The following is a 20321-nucleotide window of genomic DNA, read 5'->3' as shown; positions in this document are numbered from 1 at the left end:
CTGTGTAATGTTAACTCTTTCTTTTTATACATAGTTTGCAGTTTGTGTTGCTGACACTTCTCTTAATTTTCAGCATACTGGTTAAGAAAGGCAGGCAAGGGTGAAACTTTCAGAAATAAAGGCAATGCTGATTTCTCCTGTTGCCGAAAGTACACATCTGCTTCAGCTCATTCTCCTACAGCAGGAGACAGTTGCCAGTACCAGGCCTGGCTACAGGCATCTGTGAAATTTAAAAAGCTGTGTCTGTGAGGAGCCCATTAAATCTAAAGAGAGCCTCAGAGGAGCTGTCAGTCACTTATTTTAGCATAAATCATAAGGATTTGTAGCATTATACTTTCAATGAGCTTTTCTCCCCTCACACCTATGTTATTGTGCTATCAGTGAAATGATAGGTCTTGTCTCCAGGTAACAAAGACCTGTTGATGATTTGGGGAGGCTACATTAATCTCACCTGCTCACTTTGTCCTCTCCCTTATCAGTAGGGAATGCAGTTGGAAAACAGATGGAGCAGCCAAAAGCCTATCATCAGCTGGGGGGTTGTCCATGCAACCAGAGCCACCTGATGGCACATAAAGCTGATGCTTTGCATTTACCAATCTACTTCCTTAATTTGGAAGGCCTGGATGTTTTCTGTTGAAAGCATGTACAGCTTTTTCCACCCACTCAGCATTATGGAAGGATAAATCTGTCCTTCATCTATGCCCTTCGAAGCTGTAACTTCTGCGAGGCTCTTTTTTTTTTTTTTTTCGGGTGCCCAGCTCAGCGGAGGGTCAGTGGAAGCTGCATTGCACACTTCTGCAAGTTGCCTATCAAACTTCCATTCACCAAATATTTTATTTCGTCCTTATTGGGGTGTACAGGATTATTACAGGAATACAGGTGGAGCTTCTGCAAATGGTTCAGAGTACTGATAAAGAAAGAGAAGCAAAAATGCCTTCTCACCACAGATTCTTCTCTGCTTGCTGGATACCCCATTTGCTGCAGAGAGGATTGCTGATAGCAGATAGCAAGCCTGTGGCAGAAGCTGGGGAGCTGAACCTCACTACAGTTTTGCGTGAGTAAGCAAATGCCCAGGTGAATGTGCAGGCAATGGAGAGGGTAAGGTTTGCAGATTTGGAACATGGTCAGTAGTAGAGATCTGGCTTTTTTCTTTGTTTTAGGATTACTTGACAGAGTAAATCATGATTTGAAGTAGAGGAACAACACGCATGGTTAAAAAAATAACATTATTGAAAACTGCCAGGCACCAATTTTCAATTTGGAAGGATCCTAGACAGGCAGAAGGGAAGTGACTCTTCCTATAAGGAGGACTGCGGGCAGAATGCAGACAACTCACTGGAGGGAAGTGGTTAGAACAGTGTCTGCTGTTGAGATTCCTTTGCATAGGACAACTGTGGTAGCATTGATTTAACTACATTAGTTTTTCTAATTTTTTGTGTTACCTTGTTTTTCCTAATTCCTAGGTTTTTTCCATTGCATTTATTGCCTTTTAAGCAGAGTCATCAGTGATTTCCCCCCTCCCCCATACTTTGCAAAATGATCGTCTGATTTGCTTTCTGGTACCTTAATTTTTCTCTTGAGACTCCTTACATTTCTTTAAGCGTGAAGAAATGTATACATGTTTTGGGAAGTACATCTTTTTTAAAAATACAAATTGTTACTAAGTTTTCATTTATCAAGAAATAAAGTGGGTTTTTTTATTTACCTTTACACTGGGAAGTATGGATAATTCTTATCTGTTACTGTACTGCCAAGCCTTAGGTATGTTAACCATGCAATTTTCACTAAGTGGAAGTAGAAAAGGTGCAGAAAGCAAGTGAGGAAAACCAAGTAGCTTTAATGCTGCTGTTGGCTCTGCCAACATGGCCACAGAGCCCTTCCATGTATTTGATTGAGAGTAGGTGGAGTGGAGTCAGGGTCAGACTTTCCTATGATGCTGTAGTCTTTGTGTGCATCCTTGCATCTAGCCGATGCCAGGGGGAAGAAACTGCTGCTTATTGGCTGCTTTTCCAAAGTTAGGGGCTTGCTTGAACTATTTTTTCCTTTGTTTTGATGCAAGAGTTGGAGTATAGATCAATAAGGCATACATTTCTTAGATAGTGCCTAACTCCTAAACCAACTGTATATGGAAGGTCCATCTGCTCTTCCTCTTACCTGCTTATGGATCCTCACAGACCAATATCTAAAGGGATGTACTTACAAGGGATACTTGTACATAGACAAGCTAAAGTATGCTTTACTAGCAAATGTGGACCATAATGTGTGTGAAAGAAAACTTTTTTTTTTCCCCCATGCTTTCCATAGTTGGAGAGGTGCACCCTGGTCAGGGACTCAGATGCACTACTGGTTTTTGTTAAATCGTGATCACAGTGAAGTCTTAACGCGGGGCTGTGATTGCACCTTCCCAGAAACAGCCGTTGACCAAGTGGGATGCAGTGACCACCTCCTTGTCATCTTACGGTTGCTTCTTCTCATTGGTTTGGTTTAATCCTGTGCAGGCTGATGGGAAGAGGTTAGTGGCTGTGGTAGAAAGGGAGCCCAAGTGTCTGACCCCATGAGAAGCAGTCCATCGGTTTCCAGGTGCCTCTGGAAGGAGTCAGCAGGTTTGGGCCCCCTTTGCCGTCTCCGCTCCGGTGCCACCACGATTGCAGCCCCATTTCCCAGGCCTCTCGCCACAGTGAGGCAGCAGCATGCGCAAGGGGAAGGATACCAGTAGCAAAAGTTCCGCCTCCTTTTTCAGAAAGTCTTCTCCCTTGGTGCACTGCCAACTTGACATTGACTTAAAATCTAGGATGACAGGGCAATATACTCTTAGTTAGAGTACCAAAACAAAATCTCTCATAGTTCTGATAGGAAAAACATATGCTGTTTAGCCTTTTATTCAGCATTTATGTATAAATTATGTGTTTTTTCTGCACTATTAGCCTGTGGGGTATATTGATCCACACTGTCAATATCAAGTTATGAAAAAGCAAGAAGGCCAGCTCTTTTTTTAGTATGCTGCCTATTGATTTTTTAAAAAAAAGGAAAAAAGGATTCATAGCAAAATATAATGGGGATTTTAGGTAATTATTTTTGAGCTACAGGTTTTATTTGACTTAATAGAAACTTTTAAGTCTCTTTAAGCTATTGGATACACAGCAGCATTGCTGACTAGCATAACAAGAAGATAAAAAACAATTGGAGTAGTTTTAGCAAATGGAAAAGTGCTTTGGAAGGGCAACTGAGAAGCATAACAGAAGTACGCTGCAGGAGCAGCCAAAGGCTAACCTCAGAAAGAGTGAGAAGTTTCACCAAGCTACACAGGCTTGTTGATCCTGTTTTGCCTAATTAGGTATACACTTTAAAGTCAAAATGCATTGCAGTATTGACTCAAACCGTTTTCCCGCATTTGCTGCTCATCTCTTGGCAGATAGCTTGTACTATCAAACTTCAGTAAGCTACAACTCACTTCCTTGGCAGATGTGCCAGACCATTTGTAAAAAATCACGCCATATGTTGGTAACTAATAAATTATTTTCAATTTTTCAGTATGTTTAAAAAAAAATCATAGTTCCTTTAGTCATGGCTGCATATTGAACAGAAGTATTTACAAGAAGATACATTGGCCATCTTACCTCTTCCTCTGAATTATAAGAACTATCCTAAGCAATGTTTTGTAAAAATTTGCATCACAGTATATCATTAACAGTGGCCTTTCAGCTGCAGCGTCAACTGTGGGAAAGATAGCTTCTTTTCCCCACTGTACGGTGCTCAGAAAAAACACAGCTGGGTTTTCTGATGCTGACCACAACTTGCCAATGTTGGAAGTGTCTTTTGACGTGGTTCCACCCAGATCTTGTGGAAACATTGTCTCTGCTAGCCTTATACTAATTCAAGCATTTTTAAGTAGCTAGATGTTTTTTCCGTAAGTCCTATTTGTAAATATTTGCTTGGAATTACACTATATTTTTTCCTACTTACAGCAACACCACTATATATGTAACTTTTTAAAACCTGTAAGATTTACTCAAAGGGCTTGAAAACTTAAACCGGCAAATCAGCCTGCAAAACAAATCTGACTGGTTTTGGATTACCACCGAATCCAGAAATAGAGTTAGTAATTCTGAGCCAAAAGCTAGGGTTTCCATAAAATAGTGTGATTAGAAGGCCATTGAAATCACAGGTGATGTTTTGGGGTGGTGGTTTGTATAAAGAAGCTTAGGACTTTCCCTTTGAAAGGAAAATTTTGCTATAACAAAGCCCATGCAGTACAAAGGCACTGGTAGCTTCCATGGGTTTTCCTTCCAGTTCTTTAGCAGATTTTGGAGCCTTCCTGATTTAAAAGGGACTGGATTAAAAAGCAGAGATGGGCTTACTGCTGCCAAGCAAACCAGAGCTTTGCTGGTCCTGTTTCAGAGATATTGGTCTTAGCAGTTTCCTTTGTCTTCTTGGAGCTAGGCATTGGAACAGAGGCTGAGGTGGGAAGGTAGGAAGGTTGATGTGCTGACACAAGTAATTCATTTTGCAGTAGTGTTTTGCATCAGTTACTGAGCTTTGAATTGACCATTTGGTCTCAAGCTTTGCATGAGCTAATGGTAGGAGCAGATTTTATATAGTTTAAAAGCTTTGCTGACTTGGAAAGTAGTATCTCTTTTACTTTAAGTGGCAACGATAATGCATTTAATGATGGACATTCAAATTTTAAAGGAGTATGACTATGTACAAATTTCTTTTGCATATCTAACAAAAATTCTAGAAACTTTTTATCATTACGGTTACTGTCATGATTATTGCTTTATATATAACATTTGAAGTTCCTAAGCTGACAAAAGGTTATTAGTCATCATTTTTTAGATGCAATCTAGGCATTTGGTACATTCAGACTGAGGAAACTTTTCTTCTGTGTGGTCTCCAGTGTACTCCTTTAGCAGCAAGGATGATGGAAAATGTTCAGAGAAACGCTCAGTGTGCACCTCCCTAGGGTAAAGCTTACAGTAATGATCGCCACTGTAAACTACGCACTGTAGCATCTACTACAAACCCATCTGCTCTTGGAAGGACATAACTTTCTAAGACCTCTGCCTTGTAGATTGAAATTTCCCTCAATCTTTTCAAAAGCCTGCGCTAAAGTCGTTCCAAATCAAGCTACAAGCAAAGCTTAGAGGAAGGGAAGCTGTATTCTGGTGGGGGAAGTGGGGAAAATAGCCACTGAAATACTGAAACAGCTGGGTGTTTTGAAATCTCGGAGCAGAAATAGCCCTCAGTGAAATAAAGAGCAGTTAAGTAGTCTGGTTTTTGAACAGGCACGCAGCACAGAATTTTATCTGGTCATGTTGTAGGACTTTGAAATCTGTGATTAGAGTGCTCCGTGGGATTTTGGACCTAAACTCATGGAGGCCCCAGCCTTGAGCTCGCACATACAAAGCCATGGGCTCGTGCAGGAAAACTGTTCCTCCCGTGCAGTGCATGACGGGCTGAACTATAGAGCAAAACGCCAGTGAGAAGCATGCATTGGCCTCTGTCTTTTTGACCAGAGATGGAGGAGGGGGCTGAGGTTTTCTTTAATGATAAGGTGATAGAGCCCATGCAGCCTTGGTGGATGAGACAGGTTATCTCAGCTAGTTCCTAATTATAGCTGGTTTCTTTGTACTGATAAGGAAAACATTTGATTTGTATGGAATCTGAAAGGAGTAGGAGCATATTAGTTGTTAGTGTTCATAGGAGGGAGGATTTCTGAAGTCTTGATGTGTTTCCTTTAGCATTTTTTCCTCATTTATAAGGAGAAACTCTGGGTGTTTTAAACAAGCATAATGCTTTGTGTAGACCAATGATAGCTGAATTCTGCTGACGTTTAATGCCTGCTCTCCAGCTCTGGTGTTTTCAGTATCTCTTTAGCTTTAAATACCCTGCCTGTTTCCTGATCTGCACTGCCCGATGCCTTGATGTTGCTGGGTGCCAAGCCCCATCATCTCCCTAATCTGCCTGACTAGTTGCCAAAATCAGTGTTAAGCATGTAAGTGCTCCTGTTTGTGTGGGTTTGGCTTCTTGCATCTTTGGAGTTAAGTAGGTGTTTCTTTGACCAGCTTGTCAAAAGAGAATTCAACATCTTCCAGAGTCACAACGATGTTTTGAGTTGGGTCTTCCCCCCCTGCCCCCACAAAAAAAACCCAGCCTCAAATGTGCATTTCCATTCAGTTACTTCACATCTTCAAAGAGCTCAAGTTAGCAGTGACAATTCCAAAGGGTAATTGCTGTCCACTGCATGAGTGCTTATAAGATGATAAAGGATTTTTTTTCCTTTGGTGTTAAAATTGCCTGCGCTTTAATATTATTCAGGGTTTAAAACTCATTGAAGGAATGCTGTGATAAAGTACAAGAACCCTTCAGCAAGTTCTGTTACGTTGTTTTACAAATGTATGTTACATTAAATACTGTTGGATATGTTTATCTGCAGTTAGTTTCCCTCTTGAATAATAGGATGATTCTCTTGTAACTAATAGTCTTTTTGAAATCCTAATCACCCACGTGTGGATTTGTTTCACTATTTAAACAGGTAGAGATAAGAAACAATGTACTGTTTATATAACCTGTATCAGATAACATATCCACAAACACATACTTTTTTGTCTTTAATCATATTTGTAAGGTGAAGATAATCAATGTTTGAATTTTCTTGGAATTGCTTGCCCTGCTTCCCTATTTTGATGGCCAGCATATGAAACAAGTAACCACCAAACTGAAATGGGGGCTGTCATATGCATGAATTTTGATAACACGAGCCTTTTTTTTTTTTTTTCCCTTTTTGCTTGCTTTAAACCAGTCTTTTTACATCCTGAAGTGTATCTTATGTTTTCTGTGCTATGTCAGAAGATTAATGACCAAGGGCAAGTCTGTGTGAGCTGTGCGTAAGAGTGCCTGTTGTAGCTCATGTGAAGAGGCTCGTTTTCAGTAAAGTGAGCTGGATCACAAGGACAAGCTTGTTGAAAAAAATGGCACCTGGGCCTCCATTGCAGAGGTCTGCAGACTCAAGACTGAGCAGTGTTTGGCTCCCAGGCTCAGCAAAAAGGATGATTAAAGTCCCATTATATCCATACAGGTGACTTTGTCAGGCCCAGGTAGGGAAACATGAAGTCCATGACATGTTTGCTGTATTTTCCCTTCTCTGCTCCCATGATCAGTGTTATGAATGTCTTTAAAGTTTACTAAATGTCTTACTGGAAAAGTTACTTTTTGCCAGGCAAGGAAAAGAGAGGGAGAAAAAAATAGTTGAAAGTTGAGTCCTGTCTGAAAAGTCCAACTTCCATGCAGCATGGAAGGTGGCCAACCAGCTGGAAAGCAGTGTTGGAGAAAAGGTCCTGGGGGTCCTGGTGGACACCAAGTTGAACATGAGCCAGCAGTGTGCCCTTGCAGCAAAGAAGGCTAATGGTATTCTGGGCTGCATTAGGCAAAGTATTGTCAGCAGGTCAGGGGAAGTGATCCTTCCCCTCTGCTCAGTGCTGGTGAGGCCACATCTGGAGTGGTGTGTCCATTACTGGGCTCCTCAGTACGAGAGACAGGGACATACTGGAGAGAGCCCAATGAAGGCCATGAAGAGCAATGAAGACGATGGACTGGAGCATCTCTCCTATGAGGAAAGGCTGAGAGAGCTGTGACTGTTCAGCCCAGAGAAGAGAAGGCTCAGGGGGGATCTCATCAATGTGTACAAATACCCGAAGGGAGGCTTCAAAGAAGATGGAGCCAGGCTCTTTTCAGTGGTGCCCAGTAATAGGGCAAGATGCGATGGGCACGGACTGAAATGCAGGACATAACTGAACATCAGGAAACACTTTTTTCCTGTGAGGGTGACTGAGCACTGGCACACGTTGCCCAGAGAGGTTGTGGAGTCTCCATCCTTGGAGATACTCAAAATCATCTGAACATGGTCCAGGACAACTGGCTGTAGGTGGCCCTGCTTGAACAGGGGCGTTGGACCAGATGACCTCCAGACGTACCTTCTAACCTCAACCAGTCTGGGATTCCGTGAACTCTCTTAATTTTTTCTCTAAGTAGTGCTTTTAATTTAATAGTGCTGGGACAGTAAGTTTGTGCTGTCAAGTCTTGTCTCATTCAAAGCTGGAGTTTTTTTCTAATCCGTTTTGCATTGTACCAACACCCAGCTGTCATTCGTATACTGCTTAGTCTCAAAAAAAAAAAAAAAAAGTTACTGTTAATAAATGCATAGTCAAAGAAGAGCAATGAAGCTGGTGAAGGGTCTAGAGAACAAGTCCTATAAGGAGCAGCTGAGGGAACTGGGGTTGTTTAGTTTGGAGAAAAGGAGGCTGAGGGGAGACCTTATCGCTCTCTACAGCTACCTGAAAGGATGCTGTAGTGAGGTGGGTGTCAGGAAAAAGCATCAAGTTGTGCCAGGGGACGTTTAGATTGGATATTAGAAAAAATTTCTTCACCAAAAGGGTTATCAAGCACTGGAACAGGCTGCCCAGGGAAGTGGTTGAGTCAGCATCCCTGGAGGTATTTAAAAGCGTGTAGACATGGCACTTAGGGACATGGTTTAGTGGTGGACTTGGCAGTGTTAGGCTTACAGTTAGACTTGATGATCTTAAGGGTCTTTTCCAGCCTAAATGATTCTATGATTTGAAAAGGTGACTTCCTGATCTTAAGAACATGTAATTATTGTTTTTGTGAAATACTGATGTTTCCTAAAAGAAGTCACTTAGGCTGGTACCAACCATTTATGCTGGTACCTAAGTGGATGCTCAAGAGGACCTATGTGTATGCCTATATTGCTGAAATGCATTTAGGAAGTGGAAGGCAGAAAGAAAAATCTGCCTGTTGCTACTTAAGAGCTGATAGCAAGCAACTTTCATAAAATATTTATTTTATGAGGCAAACCTTTTTAACCTCCCACAACATATTAAATACAAGCTAATCTGGGCTACCTGGAGATAAGATGGGAGGACCAAAACCTCAAGTAAAGATATGGAGTGCTAATCCTAATATAGAGTTTCCAAAGTGGTTAACTTTCCAAAGTAGGTGCTAAATAGACATAATAGCTCTTGGGTTTGGACGCTTCCATTCCAGAAGCTGCTAATTGACCTCCCCTGCTTGCTGCTGCTGATTGCTGCAAAGAACTGTAGTAGCCAACGTGTCCTGCTGTTCTCTGGTAATGAGACCTTGCTCCTTGGGTCCAGAAAATGTAATAGAAAGCATCATTGCTGAACCTGCTGGGGCAGAAACATCAGCAGTAAAAAATTAGGTGCAGAAGGAAAATACAGGACATCTTTGCAGATGTAAAACATCATTTAAATCAGTGGACTCCAGGGCATTGAGGGAGGTTCAGCTGCCCACTTTTCCATTGCTTTAGTAACTGGAAGTAAGCTGTGCTGTGAGGCAGCCGAGCAGGCTGGTGAAGATGAGTTTTGGGCAGTACCTCTGCTAGTCATAGTTTCCAGATACAGGTTCATAGTCTCCTGTGGATCTTGCATCTAAAGGGTGTTTGAACAGCCCTTGTTCTGTTTTACATTTGTCACAAAAATGTTACTCTTAAGCACTTTAAAAAGATGTTTGCGGCAAGAAAAATATTCAGTATTTCAAATGGAAGGTAGAGGTGGAAAACGTGGCTGCTTTCCATATGCTTCCTACAGCTTTTGTTATTTTCTCTGGAGAAGCATCAGCTTCCAGAATTTTAGATATTCACCTTCTATCCATTCCTCTTATATGATCCCACTGATTTAAAAATAATAATTAGTCTAAATTATGACCTGCATCATATACTCTTGGTGAGGATCTAAAATAACAACAGCACACCTCCTCTGCCTTTAAGCCTCTGATCAAGTAGTCAGATTTTTTACTTTGTCACCCAAATATGTGGGTACTGTTTGGTTCTTCTCTTGTGAAACTCAGGCGGAGAGAGCGACAAAGAAGGATGCCAGTTAGCACTGCCATGAGGATGTGGAAAGTACTGTAATTAAAAGCATCAACAGCAAATGCCATCTCAATTTCACTGTGTCCTGCTGGGATCTCTCTCTGAGTTGTCATACCTCCTGATGCTGCTACTTTCTTCGCATATCCAAACCTACATGGAAAGGTTTAATCTGGCTCAGAGTTTCTTCAGCACTGGATCAAAGTGGGGAAAATGAGTTAAACCTCAGCCTGCTCAAACCTGTATGTAAAGACATGGAAGGACAGTGAGCTGGATTAACCTGGTATATAGGTGCAATTCGTAGATAGTTCAAGTAGAGCTTCTCCCAGTGTACATGGGACAAGATCCTGCCTCTCAATTAGTGGCGTTGTTAACAGCGCTGGCTCAGTTTTAGAAGGCAACATCTGAAAATCATGCAGGGGAGCTCGCTGAGCTCATAATTAGCTACAGAAAGATGTGTCAGAAATACAGCAAGACAGGGCATGGTGTCTACTAACTTCTTGTAGTATTATTCCCTACAGTTGCCTTTGCGCTCTCCTGCAGTTAATGAGATACAAGGGCCTTGACATTGACCCTGTGTTGTGTTAGGGCATGGAGCAATTTGTTATGTATTTGTAGATCCTGCCTTCATTTTCTTTTTCTTACAATGAGCTGGAAACTATGTAAAGGGCTCTCAGGAAATGATGGTGGAAGGTAAGCCCTGTCATATCATTAAGCAATCATTTTCTTCTATTTTCTTCTTCATACCACCATTTTACAAATATATCTAATAGCAACAGAGAGAGGAATTTCCAAACTTGTTGAGGTGGTTTTTTGTTTGTTTATTTCTTAAATGTATAGGTTTACAGAGGTTACTGCAGTTCCTGCAGTGAAAGTTTGCAGTTACTCAACTAGTTTGCACTCCTTAAATATCCTATATTTGTTGCTATGGAAGTGGGAGGAGAAAAATTTACAGCCTCTTGTATTCTTGTAAGGACCATTTCTCTATATTTAAAGTAAAACTTGTGTGTGTCTTGTTCTGTGTTAACAAATTCCTAGAAAACTGTATGATTTTAGTTTAGGCAGAATTTATGGCAAGACATGATTGGGGGGCAGGGGGACCAGTCTTTATCAGGCCATTCATCAATTACCTGCTCTGAATGCTATAAATGTAAATCCTTTCCAGATACAGTTTCATTCACACTCCTGAGGCTCTTTGTCACATCTTTGGTAGCATGTACTTGTTACCTTAGCAACTTGCAGGGGTTAAATGGGTGTCTAGGAGAGAACAACATTACAGATCTCACAGGGTCATTTTATTTTCCCCTATTGAGAGGCAATATCTCCTACAAGGAGGAGCAGTTTCTGTTTTTTCCATGTGATGCAAAATACCATTACAGAATTTCACATTACTAAATGATACTTGACTGGAATTCAAACAGGTACTAACCAGTTTACTAATTGAATATGTATTTGCAAGTCTCTTGTAATTTTGCACCCATGGGAGAGAGGAACCAAAAAGGGGGGTTTTTTCTACCTCTAGCAGAAATGAAAATTGGGATTCAACTTGCAAAGCCGAAGTTGTGTTGTCACCCTCCTGGAGAGCAGAATGAGGATGAGTGCAAGAGAAGGCCAAGGGAAAAAATTGTTCCAGCTTTGAATTTTACTTCCATTTATAGTTTGATTTCATAAAACATTGGTCCTATTTCCATAAAATTGAAGTTAGCTGATTTCTTCAAAAAAATCTGGTTTGATTTTTAAAGATTGCACTTACTCAGCACCATCTAGTGGACCAACTGCTATTGTCATTTAGAAAACAGCTGGTCTTTGTAAACCATACAGCAAATTAGAGCATGCAGTCCTTACAGTGTGAATAATGTACCTAAAGTATGTTTGTGACTAATTATATAACAGAATCAGAAGAAGATTAGCAGGTGTTTAGTTGAAAAGGAGCAGTGTGAAGGAAAGAAAGTTTAAGATACGTGCAGGTAGTTGTGCCTGTTATCTCCTGCGTTCCTTTAGTCCGTTGAGCTCCAGCCTGCTTGCCTGCTTCTCTGCCTTACCATGTGATGCCATCCAGGTTACAAGTGTCCCTAAGGAAGGATTTTGGAATACTATTTCTTTGTGCAGTACCATATAGCACAAGTCACAGCCTCATTTGTCACTGTGATACAAATGATAAATAGGAGCTGATGCTAACAGTGAGCTCTGAAGTCCTCACCTGAGGAAAATGCTCTGGAGACTATCTAATTTAAATTGTAGGCAAGGAATTCAGTGTTTGGCTCTTGAAAAGACATGATTTTGTTTAATGAAAAAAAAATCCCTTGGGAAAACCTCCCTATAGAGTGCACATATGCACTCAATAGAATTGTCAGGTCATTCCAGCGGCTGCCTCAGGAAAAGTTAAAGGGTCTGCGGCTCAGGTCTTTGGGGACGCATGGGAAGAGGTTTGCTTTTTCCAGCCCTAGCAAGAAGGGCTGAATCTCCAGAAGAATGAATGTCTCTAGAAGGACTGGGTGTTTCTGTGGCCCTGGCTACATCACCAGCATCCTACTGCTCTCTCTTAAATAAGGTTTCTTTGGCAGCAAGCCCTTGATTTTGCAGCTCCAGTTGCAAATGAAGGGAGAGCAAAGCGGGAGGTCCTGAGTGTCTGGGCAGAAGACCCTGACAAAGGCCACAGACGTATGGGTGAGAGCAGGCAGCCAGCACACTTGCTCAGTGACACCGGGCAAGCACCAGAGGCAAAACCTCTGTCCAGTGTAAGGAGCAGCGAGCATCACTGAGAGCAGGGGCAACTATGGGAAATAGGAGCAAAGCAAAGTTGCATTATAGCAAATGCACCAGGTTGTAACATCTTCCCCTTTAAACTTCCTTGCATCTTAACGTTTCATCACTTTAGGGTCTGTTGTTTTTGTTCAATTCACATGCTTTGGACAATGAAAACAAGTGGGTCAGTTTTATTCTGTAAATTTGTATGCATTAGCACAATAACATTGTGCTGAGGTTTCCAAAAAAGCTATTCTTAAATAATTCATAGAAGCATTTCACTTCATTTTTCCAAAATCTAAATGTGCAGACTAGTTTGTTTCCCAAGTTTAAGGGAACCCAGCATTTAAATAACATTCTTTTCTTCCTTGTCTAAGTTTTTAATGTAGTGCAGCAGTCAGAATATCACTTGTCTGATGGCCTCCTCACAGTATTGCATTGCAACATAACCTCTCCAGGCAGAAGTGGCCATTTTTTCAGATGAAGAAAATAAAAAGTTTAGGGATTTTCCTTTTCAAGTTTTAAGTTTGCCACGATAGCTGTGGATACTGATTGTAGAATACGTGTTCATCCAGTTGAGCGGGTGCAATCCCCTTTGGAAATCCACTTGGCTCCCACTGACTGCAGCAGGAAACATGGGTCCGAAAAGGTCATAATTTTTAAGTAAACAAATTTAGTGACAGGAATCCTGTTTTGTTGGAGGTTTGGGGATAAATCCTACATGCTGGAAAATAACCATTTGCAAAGGAGGTGGCTCTGCTTTTGTAATAGCTGTGAACTAAACACTAGCTAGCATATGGGAATTCAAGAAAACACTGAAAATTTGTTTCCTCTCTTTCTGTTTCTCCTCTAGCTCTGGGATTGTACACAGTAAATGCAGTATATGGAGATACTATTACTATGCCTTGTCGTCTAGAAGTACCAGATGGTCTTATGTTTGGAAAATGGAAATATGTAAGTATAGCTTATCTTTACATTCATTAAAGCTGGTATAAAAGATCTGTATTTTTTGTGTGTGAGATTACAAGACTCCAATCCAATACGATTTCTGCCTCTGATACAAAGACATTTATTCCTGTGTTTGTAAGACTGCAAGATTCCAATCTGCATGGTTTCTGCCAAGCATAGATTAGAGGTTTGAGGAATGAATCTCGTTGTTCAAGAGAAATAATTATTTGGGAGTTCTCCGCCAACCTGTATTAGAGGTCTGGCGTGTTACCCAGTGGTGTCTTGCTTGCTTGACAGAGCCATCACTGTACATTTGAATACTTTTGAAGTGCGTGAAGCAGGGTGTGCTTCATCCCTGGGAAAGCACTGTCCCCGCGTTTGGTTGATCTGGCAGCCACTCAATACTGTTCCATGCTTCAGTGTGTTTAATGCACAGCGAAGAAGAGGGCAGAGCTGATCTTAGTAACTGAGTTGCTGGTGGTTTCACTCTGCTGTTTCTGGTGCATGGAGAGCAAAGGCAAAACCACAGGCGCTGTCTTGGTTGTCTTGGTCAGCCTGCAGTAGAAATACCGCAGGATGCGCTTCTCCTATATGCGATCAGTATCCCAGGCCAAAAGGAGAATAACCATATCAAAGTCAAATGAAACCTGGAAGCATACGTGGAAAAAACCACCAGGATACCAAAACCCTTTTGTTTCTCAGACTGATTCAGGTTTTCCTGCTTCCGTGAAGTTCATCTAAATCTCCTCTCATGCTCAAACCAAAATGTTATCAGCAATAACAGGTGATTTCTACTCTGACAGTGGATTTAAAATTATGTAGTTCTCTCTCTCTCTCTCCTCTCTTTGTAAATGGCATCCACCAGCCTATTTTACAGCAGACTGGTCTGCCACTGGGGGGTGTTTTGTAATCCCTCCCGGCTCCTTCCCTTGTACCTGGAGGTTTGCAGCTTTTGCAGTCCTCATCCACTCATGAGTTCCTTCTCCGCAAACATGTTTTGGGAAATGAAATCAGAAGTCTGTGGAGAACGTTTCCCCAAAAAGGGACAGTGAAACTATTTCATGTAAGCATTCAGAAGATGTAGTGCCTATGTTTTGCAATGTGTTTTTTAGTCTGCTGACTTTTCTTGGGAAGACACAAGTCCACCTCTATGAAGATGCAAGGCTATTTTGAGAAAAAGAAACGCATTATCTCTTTCCGGTGTATTTGGATTGCTTATCTCGGACAAGTACCAAGCGGCAAATGGAGGTGTTACAGCTTCTTCTAAATGGAAAGGGACACAAAACCTAATGTGCAAAAAAGCCCATCTAGTTGAGGAAATGGCCTCAAGTTGAGGCAAGGGAGATTTAGGTTAGATATTAGGAAAAATTTTTTTACTGAGAGGGTTGTCAAACATTGGAATGGGCTGCCCAGGGAAGTGGTTGAGTCACCATCCCTGGAGGTATTCAAAAAGCGAGTGGACAGGGTACTCCAGGGCATGGTTTAGGGGGCATGGTTAATGGTTGGACTTGATGATCTCGAAGGTCTTTTCCAACCGAAACGATTCTATGATTCTATGATTCTAGTTGCTATTGTATGAAGTTGTTGACACAGCCCACACAACAAAGTGAAAGTGATACCCGTTCTCCCAGGGCAGCTCCCAGCATGGGAACACTTGTTTTTACCTGGGGCGGGGGGTTGGACTGGGGTTTTTTGGTGGGGTGATTATTTCATTGGAAGGAAGAGGAACTCCATTTTCTGCTCTTCTGCCTTGGGAGTAGCAATTCGCATTGCTGGTGGGAGCCTGGGGGCACTGAGACGTGCACCGTGGCAGGAGGAGGTGTTGCTCCCTTCAGCATCTACCTGTGCGTGCTCGCGTGCTGGGTAGGCTTACGGAGTTAAGAGCTCATTTGCACTTGACAGCCAACTTTGCATGTATCAAGTCAAGGCAAAGCTTTCTTTCCTGTGTGACAGACATCTAGAGTAATCCAAGAGTTAAAAGTGAAAGAGGGAGAAAGACTGTAAGGGAATTTAAACTTCACATTAGCTGCTGCCTCCTGCTCCCTGCCCAGCTCTGACACCACTCGTCTCTTGTCACAGCATCGTCATGCTTTTGTGGGCTCTGCAGTCAAGCTGAGGTTTTGTGCGGGGAGCACTACTCACATCAGCGCCGCAAGGTGCAAGGAATAAAAGGGAATGAAAACTTCTTCCAGCCCCCAGCACAATACTGAACGTAGAGATGGAGTCAACCTTTCACCTCACTTTAAATAAAGGCAGACAGTGTCTGTCCCTGCTCTGTGTGTTTGTGTAAGGAGAGGGGAATCAAATCCCGCAGAGCTCTGCCTGTAACTTTGTCTCACATAAAAATAAATTTCTGATACAGGAGGTTTGTTCAAGGCTGTCAACTATGTATGCCTTCTTAGGATGGCAACTGCATACTGATTAATATAAGGAGGATGTCTAGAAAGTGATATTTTGCAGATTATCCTGACACGCATAAATAACAATATTTGATTGTATGTATATTCCCATGCCACAAGCTCTTGGGTCCTTTAAAAACAAAGAAGAAAAAAAAAACAAAAATAAAAACTAGTTTAGAATAAAATAGGCAGTTATGCTTGATTAAATCCTGCATTTGGAATGAAGTCTGAATATCCCAGACAAACAATATGAATATGTAAAACAATCGGGGGGAAAAAAAAAGGAAACTGCCTAGCTCGCAAACGCTTCTATTTCAAATACTTTTTCATACAGAGGCAGGTGGTGCCAGAACCACCAGCCTTCATCAGAGAAAGCCCTATGCTATGCTGAGATTGAGCCAAAGGTTTGAAATTATTTCTACTGGTGATATTCTCAATGTGTACCATGGCAGTCTTAAACTAGCTCTCGTATTACACTTAATTTCTTGTTTGTACAGCAGAAATTAATGAGGAAAAAAGCTGTGTGATGTACTTTTTAGATTTTTTTTAAATTATGGGTTTGTACCAATTGCAGATCTTCAGGAACTTCTAAATGAATGTTTATGCAAAATAGAGGTGTTCTTCCTTTTATTATAGGAAATGCCAAATGGATCTCCAGTATTTATTGCCTTCAGATCATCAACAAAAAAAAATGTACAGTATGATGATGTACCAGACTACAAAGACAGGTTGAGTCTCTCAGAAAACTATACATTATCCATCAAGAATGCAAGAATCAGTGATGAAAAGAGATTTGTATGCATGCTGGTTACAGAAGATGACGTTTCCGAAGAGCCAACGATAGTCAAAGTCTTCAGTAAGTAAATCTAGTTGTTACTACCATTAACATTCATCAGCATCTGAATCATAAATTACAGAAACTTTTGTTTAAGGGAAAGATTAAAGACAAGAAAGTAAGTTTGGCGGAGTAAATTACTAAGACTAGCAAATTTCTGCAGCTTTCAAAAATGTAATCTACTGGTGGCATTTATGTAACAGGACTGCCTGCACTTGCAGTTTATTCACGATAAGTGCTGGCTCAAAGAGAATTTTAGGCTTTGATAATGACTCACTTATGTGATGTCATTTGGCCTTGGAAATGAAAAATGTAAAATTAGCACTGATTATTTTCCATTTGTTCTCCAAGCGAATTTTTCTGCAGGAGGGAAGCATTAACTGTGTGCAGTCTGCAGGATTAGATCAGTGGAGAGCTTTAAACCAGCACTGAGCAGCTCGTATGCAACGGTATGAACTGCAAGTGAGCGAGCAACAGGCTGGAAGATGAGTTGCTAGTCCCAAATGCTTATTTTGTCCCCTGCTGAACTACCAGGAGGAAGACCAGTCTGCAGTTCTGTTTTAGAGCACAGCAAAGTTTATAAGCCTTTGATATCGCTACAGACTGATTGCAAGGCTGACGGGCAGTGCAGACCGCAGTGCTCTGAGGCGCAGTCCTGCTCTGAGCTCGCACGGGAGCGTGGACAAACCTGGCCCCTTGCTGGTGCTGATTCAGAGCAGACGTGTAATCCCTCAAAGCCTGACTCAGCTTGCGGAGGCGTCGTTACTCCTTTTTAGGGGCACAGGTCTGAGGCTAAGGTTAGCGTTTGTAAATTCAGCCCTGTGACTGCAGTGGATATCTTCCTCAGCTTCCTGGTTTTATATGGCTTTTTTTGGCCTTTGTCGCTCTTCAGGTGCAGACTTACACAGTCAAAGTAAGTCTCTGTTGTGGGAACACATTGCTTGCAGGGATGGGCAGTTTCAAACAGATCCCACTTCTGCTTGAAAAACATGAATTCATATTTTGGAAGGGCACCTGTACTCTTCTCCCAGAGGGAAGGTGTCAGGGAGTCGTCGGTGGTGTCCAGGCAGAAGTTTGTCAGTAGCATAAATGAGTTCAAAGCTAGTTTAGGAGTCAACAGTAATTCCTTTCCCTTGTTTCACTTTCAATTTGACTGCAAGAACAATCGAATTAATGACAACAGGGAGGACTGTGCTCAGAGCATGCATAGTAAACACAGCGCTTCAAAGGAAATGATAAAGAATTATCATGTTTACTTATTGCACAGCAGTAAATATGTAGATGAGACAGTGGTATATAGTGAAACGAAATGCTAACTGCTTGAATTACTGTGTACTGTACTAAATATTAACACAATGCTAACTCAGCCATGGAGCACAGCTTGTATGTTTTATTGTATGCATTAATACTAATAAAGCTTCTATTTACTAAGGAAGATAAGAATAGAGGATGCCACTTATGTAATGTGGCTGACTTAGCACTGCAAGAAAAAATTACCTTTGCAGTTTTTCATTTTGAGTTCACAACTTTAGGGTTCTCTTAACATTTCTTTGCATTTAACTTCCTTGAGTCTGTTTTTGGGGGTTTCATTTTTTGTTGTTGCTTGCTTGCTTGTTTGGTCTAATTATGAAAGAGTTAAGAGTAGCCTGCAAGCTTCATTTATTTAACCAGTGGAGTTTCTAACTCCTTGAACCACAGATACAGAGCTAAGCTGCACCAGTGCAAACCCTCATAAACCAAAATTTTATGCACCTGAAACTCAGCTGTATCCCAGAAGTCATGACTGACGCTGGGTTTCACTGGAGCTTGTCACATCCTCAGCTGTGCTACCTGATTAACTCAGAACTAACGAGCTGAAATGGCTCATTGCACAGGTACCACCTGCTAGTCTCAATCCCTGGACTACTCAAACAAGCTCTACCAGCTTTCCAGATGGATCCTGTCAGCATCTTTTTGCTGGAATTAAATGGCCGGAGTTTCCAAAGCAAAGCAGCCCGGCGGACGTTAGCTGCTTTCCTGGTACACCGATGCTTGGCTTTTGCAGGCAGTGATCTCTTTTCCCCCCTATTAGAGGACCTACGTAGAGTTGCAGAGTACTCTGGCAAGCTCTTAAGCCAAGAGATAAGCAGTGTGCTGAAGTTGCAAACCCACCAAAGTGGGCTTTGCTGCTGCCAAGTTTAAAATTTCTTCTCGCTTCGGACGCTGAGCTAGTGAATGCCAAATAAGTCTTTTGTAGTGAATTACCTTGGTGCACGTGCTGCGGCTGTGGGGATTTGGCAGCAGGCGTTTCCTTTCAGAGGCTGCTCTGAGAGAGCGGGCGGCTCTGCCTCCCGACTGGAGCATCTGCTCGGTGACCAGAGCACTCAAAAGAGGGAGAGCCACACCGGGGCCGCGGGGCAGGACGTACTCCCCTTCCCTTGGTAGAAGCGGTGGGGGGGGGTCCAAAGCACCAAAAATGAGGGCTTCTCTAACCAGTCCTGGGGGAGATGAGAGATGAAAGGGAGCAAAGCCGAGGCGGGGGACGGCATCGTGGTTTGTGGTTTGATCAGCTGGTGACTGGACAGGCAGCCAGCTATGCCTGTTTATGGGACCTGAAAATCTGAACCAGAAGGCCTGTTAATGGTCTTGTAAAACCTAATTTGCTTGAACTGACATGACAATGTTTTGTCCTTGACAGGTTCTTACAGAAATTAGGTTAACCTTTTTCCTTTAAAACTAACAAAAGAGAAATAAACATGCACTTTTTTTTTTTAATATCTTTGTTAGCCCTTTGAAGAAATTGTGATGGTTTTGGTGTATAGCTTTGACTGTTTTGTTTGGGTTTTGGTTTTTTGCCACAAGCAAAGTTGTTTGAAAATGTCAAATGAACAGCTTCTTTTATTGCCTTTCATTTCCCTTTTGAGCTGTTCTTATTCCATCCTGGCTTAGTCTTCCAAGCGAAGAATATCTGTGCGTTTGTGTGCACACAAACACACGCATACACGTGCATGCACACACACACAGAGCAAATGGATTATTGTGGGAACGTGTAGGCTTGCTGTCTCTGCGACAGCAGCAGCAGTACACCTGCGCATTAGTAACTTAATCAGTGTGTAGAGATTTCGGCAAGACAGTGTGAAATTCACTTTGGGCTGGGAATACTGACATACATACATTATTTCATAGGGAGCTTGATTTGGAAAAAAGGTTCTGTAAGCTGGCATGGTTAAGGATGTTTCAGTCTGTAGAAGTGTATAATATGTATGCTTTTTTAAGCAGCATAGCTAGGGTATAGAGGCTTTCTTTGACTGTATAAACTTTGTTGTTTCCCGCTCCCCTCCCCTCACTCTTCCCCTCTTCTTTTAAAATTGTGGGGAAAATTGTCTCTTTTGAGATAAAAATTTGCATTCCGGGCTTCAGGCCAAACTATTTTAACAGACAAGTTATATAGTCTCTAGAAAGTAGTCTTTTATGATGGAAACACTGACAGATCCTCCACTTTGGCAAGCTAAGA

At 41.8% G+C, this 20321-nt stretch overlaps 1 protein-coding gene across 3 annotated transcripts in view; it reads left to right on the top strand.

The window, feature by feature from the left end:
• The window catches only part of ALCAM (activated leukocyte cell adhesion molecule), a 123569-nt gene that overhangs the window by 73802 nt on the left and 29446 nt on the right, over positions 1-20321 (top strand). For all 3 annotated transcript variants that reach the window (XM_052794382.1, XM_052794383.1, XM_052794384.1), the window contains exons 2-3: positions 13500-13600; positions 16630-16849. In XM_052794382.1, the coding sequence (XP_052650342.1) occupies positions 13500-13600; positions 16630-16849 (321 nt within the window). The remainder of the gene's footprint in view (positions 1-13499; positions 13601-16629; positions 16850-20321) is intronic.

This window comes from Harpia harpyja, chromosome 8 (genome assembly GCF_026419915.1).
Source record: "Harpia harpyja isolate bHarHar1 chromosome 8, bHarHar1 primary haplotype, whole genome shotgun sequence".
NCBI classification, from domain to species: Eukaryota; Metazoa; Chordata; class Aves; order Accipitriformes; family Accipitridae; genus Harpia; species Harpia harpyja.
The sequence above is the reverse complement of the archived record's forward strand: the minus strand, read 5'-3'. Positions and strand labels throughout refer to the sequence as shown.